Source organism: Octodon degus, unplaced genomic scaffold, assembly GCF_000260255.1.
Source record: "Octodon degus isolate 3935 unplaced genomic scaffold, OctDeg1.0 scaffold00015, whole genome shotgun sequence".
NCBI classification, from domain to species: domain Eukaryota; kingdom Metazoa; phylum Chordata; class Mammalia; order Rodentia; family Octodontidae; genus Octodon; species Octodon degus.
Window position 1 is genome coordinate 9,812,057 of NW_004524591.1, and position 7,212 is coordinate 9,819,268.

Consider the following 7,212-nt stretch of genomic DNA (forward strand, 5'->3'; position numbering starts at 1 on the left):
AAAATATATTTATCTCTGTGCAACTTTACTACTTAAGTGAATTAATATAAATACCAAGTAATATAAAAATTATTGAGTACATTGTTAAAATAGTCCCCATAAATAGGACTATTTCCTTATCAGAACAGAAGACTAACTAGCTCCTTTTTATTTATTTATTTTTTTAACCATATAAGAACACAAGAAGGTGAGGCTTTTTTGTAAACCAGAAGAAGCAACCTCATAAAGAATCTGGTCTGCTGGCACCCTAATCTTAGATTTTGAAAATTGAGAAAGAAATATGCTAAACTGATAGGAAATAAACTGCTTTGGGCCAATCTAGCAGAAGTCTGTGAAGGTTTTCTAAGTGGCTTGCAAATCTATTGCCCACATGGCATACACAGAGCCTTGCCTTCAAACACAAAACCAACCACGGTGTGAAAGGCCTGGAAATGTAGCCAGGTGACTTTTAAATTATACCTTCGATAATTCTAAACCAAACAATCGACTGGTTCATATATAGACACAAAACACACATACACACAGAGAAAGAGAGAGAGCATGGGTGCAGAAAGCAGAGAGAGAGAGAGAGAGAGAGAGAGAGAGAGAGAGAGAGAGAGAGAGAGCAGGACAGAGTAGGGAGCTTAGTTTCAATAATCAAATACCATAGAGAGGTAGTGAATTCATAATTGGGCAGGTTCAAAATCTAAGATCAGGGTGCCAGCAGACCAGGTTCTTTGTGAGGATGCTTCTTCTGGTTTACAAAAAAGCGTCACCTTCTTGTGCTCTTATATGGTTGAAAAAGATACACCAATAAGAGCTAGCTAGCCCTCTGTTCTCACAAGGCAATAGTCCTATTTATGGGCCTTTTTCTTCACTTAGGACCTAAGTACTTCCCAAAGACCCAACTTCTAGTTCCATCACATTAAGACTCAGGTGTTAATATATAAATTTAGGGAAGACCCAAACGTTCAACCGGTAATAGAACATTATTCAGAGAAGTACACAAGTCTCTCTTGTACCTTTCCAGACTCCCATCTGTGGCCTCAGAGGGTCACACCACCTACTGCTGTGACAGCCAACAGTGCCTTGCATTGGTCGTCTCCCTTTCTCTCCCAGGGTTGTGCTGTCTGATCACTTTTCATGTCAGGTGAGGCCTTATTAACTAGTTCTAGCTAACAAGATGTTAGCTTCATTTCTGGAAGAATAGTATTTGTCCTTGAGAGGCCCTCCAAATGCTTCAGATTTTCCCTTGGAAGGGGTAATGTTTAAAATGAGTTCTATTCTATCAGTATAGGTTCCTTAGACATGATAAAAATAAGCTCCGCCACCACAAGCTCCAAATAAAAACTGGCAAGGGAATTGGAGCGCGAACAAATCATTAACTTTGGTATTTGCGTCACTGATATTTGGGGAGTTGTTCCTTGAGTCAATAGCAGGGCATTTTAGCTCTAATTTTATAAGCAATAATCAATTTAACAGGGCATAAATTTTGGAGAATACATAGTGTTTAAAAAGAAAAAAATTATAATGACCTTAAATTTGAAAATATTAATGTACTTTTGCATTAAAATTTCATGAATTCCTTAAGCTTAGGACAATTTGCAATATATAAAGTGGTATAACTATAAATTTTTCAATCTACAACTGAACTTTCAAAATAACCACAATAATTTAATTTCATGGATGATATTGCTCTGATTGAATTAAATTGTCACAAGAACATAAATAAGGCATCAACAACTCAGGCAACATTTGAGCCCATGGGGCTGGCCAAATAGCTCAGCGGATTAAAACTCCTGCAAGCAGGTGCTGGGGCTGGGAATTCAATCCCCTGGCCTGCGGTGCCCCTCATCCCCCGCCCAGGGCATGCTGAGACAATTGAGACTAGGCATTGTGGTGCATGTCAGTAATCCCAGCTCTTGGGAGGCTTTAAACAGGCTGATCACTACAAGTACAATCTAGTAGTGAGACACTGCACATCCTATAGACCCTTCCCTAAAATACAGACCAAAAAAACAAAAAAAACTGAGCCCAATGTACTAATGCCTAGCAAATGCCTCAGGATGACTCAAGTTTCGCACATATTCCTAGAGTAAAGCTTACAAACCTATTCCTTTTGGATTGCATTGTGACATTATTTAGCATTCCCACAATGAAGATTAATCATTTTTGTATTACTTGATCTTGTCTTATGTTGTTACTCTGAGATAGCCGGAATGGTATATATTGGTGTCCTCTCATTTCTATGTATGTGCACATCCTCAAAAGGGTGGCCAGACAGGATGCTCCAGGTAACATACCCCAAGATGAAGTGTAATAAAATCTCAAAGTGTGCTAGCTCCTCAAAACTGTATTGTCTATCACCTATTTGGTAATGCTGCATGGAAGAATTAAGGAGCCTCACTGTAAGAAAACTAGATAATTGTAAGCTTTCAACATTCTTATATTATCTTAAATTTCACTGATTTGATAGCTAATGCATTTCTAGATTCCTTCAAGGCCTTATATCCTTCCTCAAATTTCATTCTCTGAGGATTTGAATAACCAGTTCTTTTCCTAGCTGGGCCATCACTGTCAAACATTTGACCTTGAAGCTCTCAGAAGCTAACAGCCCCCAGAAGTGCACTCTGTGGGGCTGGTGAGATGGCTCAGTGGTCTAAAGCACCTACTTAGAACAAGCTAAGCAAAGCAAAAGGACCGCGGTTCAATCCCCCAGCACCACATGCCAGCCAGCCCCGCCCCCTGGTGGGCTGAGCTGGCTACACACACACACACACACACACACACACACAAACTAAATAAATAAATAAATAAATATTAAAAAAAAAAAAGAAGTGCACTCTGATTGAGCCTCACCTGGCTTGAAGGGCTAAGCTATTATTTGGCTGAAGCTGGTCTTGAATCCCGATTTACTTAATAACAAAATAGAATACATAGGCTATGACATGAATATAAGCAGTACTCTATAGATAAAAAGACAATGATCAAATTTGACATAATTATACACCCAGGAGAGCCACAGAAGCCAAAATAAAATGATGTTAAAAATAAATAAATAAATAAATAAAAAAGCAAACCCATTTTCTATGCTTGGGTACATATATTATGCCATATCATTTTCTTTGCTAAGTAGCAAAGGTTATTGCAATTACGAGAAAGTTTTTAATTTAGAAAACTTCTCATTTTTCTTTATTGCAAACATTTTGATCTTTTCCCACAAGTTCAAGGCCAGCCTAGCTACCCCCGGAGTTCAAGGCCAGTCTGCATGCCCACAAGTGAGTCCCTATGTCAACACCCACCCTTCCAAGGTTTTAGTTCTAATTATGTAATTATTATTTAGTATATAATTACTTAATAGGCATAAATTAATAACTTATTATGGGATACTGACAATAAATCAAGTGCTTTCACAAAGCAGACTTTGCAGAACTGGAAAATTAATATAAGAGCCAAGACCTAACAGAGATTTCTTCCTGCTGATTGTTTTGTGCAAAGAGGAGTTGGCTGTGCTTGTTTTCCATTTGCAAAGCCCAAGCAGATAATTCTAAAACATGAAATTCTGGCACCTTCCAAGGCTTTGAAATGACAACAAAACTGAAATTTTTGGTTATTGTCAAACCAAGGGAAATGGAAACATTGTGAATGCGAGTTTTCTTGTTCCCAATAATAACCCAAAGTTTTGGTTTTGAGAATCTGCCTGTGAACTATTAATGACAGAATAATCAGTGAACATGTTACTGTGACTTCTATTGCTACAGAATTCAATTTGGCATTGGCAAGAGAAACCCATATTACTCCTAAGAATGTCTGCTTTCTGTTTCGTGAAAATAGTCTTTCCTTGCAAAATATAATCACTGCTGTATACACAGAACTATAAATAAGTGAAAAAAATAACAAAAGTACAAAAAATGTCATACTTGATGAATGGCTTGCTCATATGACCACCTTTCTGTCATGCCTGCTAAATGAAGCACATGAGTATTCTTCCTTAATGGACATTTTACAGCTATCTGCAAATAATTGCCAGCAGCCCAGCACCTACCACATTACTCAAGGTTCTTCACAAAAAATAGAAACCACATGAGACATCTCAAGCAGAGGGGATTAGTTACAAAAATGTTTAGAAGACTGAGCAGAAAACAGCATGTGAGCTCACGAGCTATTAATACCTACAGGAAGCAGCTATTCTCTCCAGAGCCAGGAAAATGAGACGGTGGAGGTATAGAAGCCCGGGAGCTACTTACTAATGTACCCTGGGGTGACTCACGAGGTCCTGGAAAAATAAAGAAGGGACTTTTCAGCTAGTATCTGGAGCCTGGCTGAGGTGCCAGACAGCAAGTGCTGGGACACCAGAGTAACATGCATTGCATAGCACTCTGTCAACACAGCCAACCCCTGTGTCTGAGATTGAACTCCATGAGGACATGATGCTCTGCCGCAGCAAGGGCTACCAAAGAGCTCTGCCTATGGGGCTGGAAGAGCCATACTGGTGCCCCTGGGCAGGAGCTGGGGTATCTGACATGATGGCATCGGTGTTTGATTCAAGCAAGAGTTCTGTGCTAGAGCCCTGGAGCTTCTAGAAGATCCTAGAATCACAGATTCCAGCAGAAGGAGGCCCAAAACCTGGACACAGGAGATGAGTAATGTCCTTGAAAACTTACTGGCAATTAAAACCTTGGGCTGGCATTCTGAAGGCATGAGAAACCAATTAACAGAAGAGCACAGCAGGAAGGAATGGACTCTGAGGGCCACCAGGCAAACAGGGGTTGCATCGGCTATCTTCAGCGTCACTTTTTCTGGAGTATCTTACAAGACTGTGTGTTGTATTATTAATAAAGATGCTATGTATTTTATTATCTTACCAAAGAAAACAATAATAAATAAGATGGCATAGATACAAGTTGAGGACACAACAATGTAAAATATAATGAACTAGTGACTAAGCATTGGAGAAACTCTGGTTTTTTAGTTTAATAAAGGTATGTTTAGAAGATTGATACAAATTACAAAACAAATAGTGCATCCATCTGTTCTTATTTTTATAAAATTATCTATTGTTCAACTTAAATTTTTATGATTCTGTTCAAATTCCAATATATCATGCTTTGGCAGGTAACTTATTTAAGAAGTAAACAATCGGGGGGGGGGGATGATTCTGTGCTAAATTACAGATGGCTTCAAATTCTTTGCAACTGTCCTTGAGATTTTCTTGAATCTAGAGGGCCTGTAGAACTAATAAAACACAGGGAAAGAAATGTTCAGGGATTTCCAAATCTAGATCAAAAAAACTTTACAGTTTTACCCTGAAGTCTCTTTGAAAATTTGGCCTGGATGAAAGCAGTAGCCATGCAAGAAGTTTAACTGTCCCAAGACCACACAAATTTTTGTTGTTGTTATTATGTATTTAGGACAGGGTCTACAGGGTCTATAGGGTCGCACTGTGTAGATCAGACTCACTGATTCTCCCTCAGGTTCCCAAGAGCTGGGATTGCAGGCATGTACAACCATGCTCAATCTCAATCTCCCTCACAGTGTGCCTTGGGAGCAGGGCCAGCATGGCACCCTGGGAATTGAACCCAGCTGCTGAGCTGTACTAAGCTGGCACTTTAGTTCACTGAGCTCTCTGGCCAGTCCTTTATTCAATTTTTTAGATTCTCATTTCTGCCCTAACTTACATCCCATTTCAGCAGATAGGATATATACAAGTGCCCTCAGAAATCAGCTTTGTAAGGCCAGAGAGCTAACTCAGTGGACTGAGCTCCTGCTTTGGCAAGCACAGGGACCAGGGTTGGATCCCCTACTCCCCCATCACGCATAATGCACCAGCCCCCTTGCAGGGCACACTGAGCCTGAGACTGAGTTCAGGCATGCGGGCATGCACGGTGGCACAAACTTGCAAATCCACTGCTGGGGAGGCTGAAAACAGGAAGATAACTATGGGCCTAAGCTGAGGAGTGAGACCTTGTACCAAGTACAAAAATGGAAAAAAAAAAAAAAAGAAAGAAAACAGAAAATCAGCTTTGGAGGTTTTATAAGAGCTGTTCTGTTAAAGTTATAGCTAAATTTATGGAGATTACTGTAATGTCCAAGCTAGGGAAAGGAGGTGTGGCCGTGAGAGTCACTTCTGGCTTTGTGACACGTAATAGGGGAAAATAAACTTGTAATTGGAAGGTAAGTTCAGAGGTCTGAGGAAAGTTTGGCGTTTCTCAGTTCCCTTTTTGCAATGGTACTGCCAATAGAGGCCAAAAATCAAGAAGCTAGTATGATTTCTGGTCTTTTATCTTCTGTCTATCTACTCACAAAAATGCACAAGTGTGTGCTCACACACACACACACACACACACACACCTCCTGTATACACACTCCTTTAAGTAGATACATTTAAAAAAGCCTTCACTATTTTAATGGCAATCTATTTTTAATGTTGTAGAATGGTAGAAAAGATATAGGTCCATTTCTAGGTCCATTGCCAGTGCTTCTAGGACTTGCAGATGTTCCTTGCGTGTTGAGAGCCGCCCTCTCTCCATCTGTAAAATGAAGGGTTCTTGGTCTCAAACGAAATAGGGTCTATTTGAAAAACAGAGAAATGATGGCTGTGGTTTCACACATCTGTAATACACACACACACACACACACACACACACACACACACACACACGAGGCTGAGGCAAGAGGATCATCACAAGTTCAAGGCCAACCTGGACTACATAGCAAGACCCTGTCTCAACACAACAAAACGAAAACCAGAGAATGTGCCATGTCACACTGCTCTGATCAGTTTTTACCCTTTTTACATCTCAATTTTACATCAGGGAATACTGGAGATAGATGAGATTTTAGACAAAAACTTAAGTGATGGAAAGAAACACAGGATAATGGAGAAGCATTGGGCAGAAAGGCAGGTGTGACACAACCTGAGCAGTATCAGCTGGCTGGGAACCTGGCTTTCTTCTCTTCCTCAAGTGTAGGAAATATTGCAACACAGTGGTGTCTCTACCCTGCTGTGTTCTTGCTTTGTTGTTTCTCTTGAGACCCTCACCCCATCCCTGCAGAAAGGCATTTGACCTGCCTGCCCATCAAGGATATCAAGAGTTTGGCTTACATAGGCTTCAGCCCTTTAATCACACCTTGAAATCTCCCACCTGACTCTCCCTGATGCTGGCTAAAGTCCAACTCTATTTCTAGGCCTTTCTTTTCCTTATAAAGATGAGATGTTATCATATATGGGAT

The 7,212-nt window shown here is 40.1% G+C and overlaps 1 protein-coding gene across 3 annotated transcripts in view; it reads right to left on the bottom strand.

Moving 5' to 3' along the window:
- The window catches only part of Macc1 (MACC1, MET transcriptional regulator), an 85,098-nt gene that overhangs the window by 58,431 nt on the left and 19,455 nt on the right, over window positions 1-7,212 (bottom strand). For 2 of the 3 annotated variants that reach the window (XM_023709945.1, XM_023709946.1), the window contains exon 1: window positions 1,002-1,249. The exons of the other annotated variant lie outside the window; for it this stretch is intronic. In XM_023709945.1, coding sequence (XP_023565713.1) covers window positions 1,002-1,074 — 73 coding nt within the window. In that variant the 5' untranslated portion in view covers window positions 1,075-1,249. Of the gene's footprint in view, window positions 1-1,001; window positions 1,250-7,212 lie in introns of those variants that run through there. 3 annotated transcript variants of the gene reach the window in all.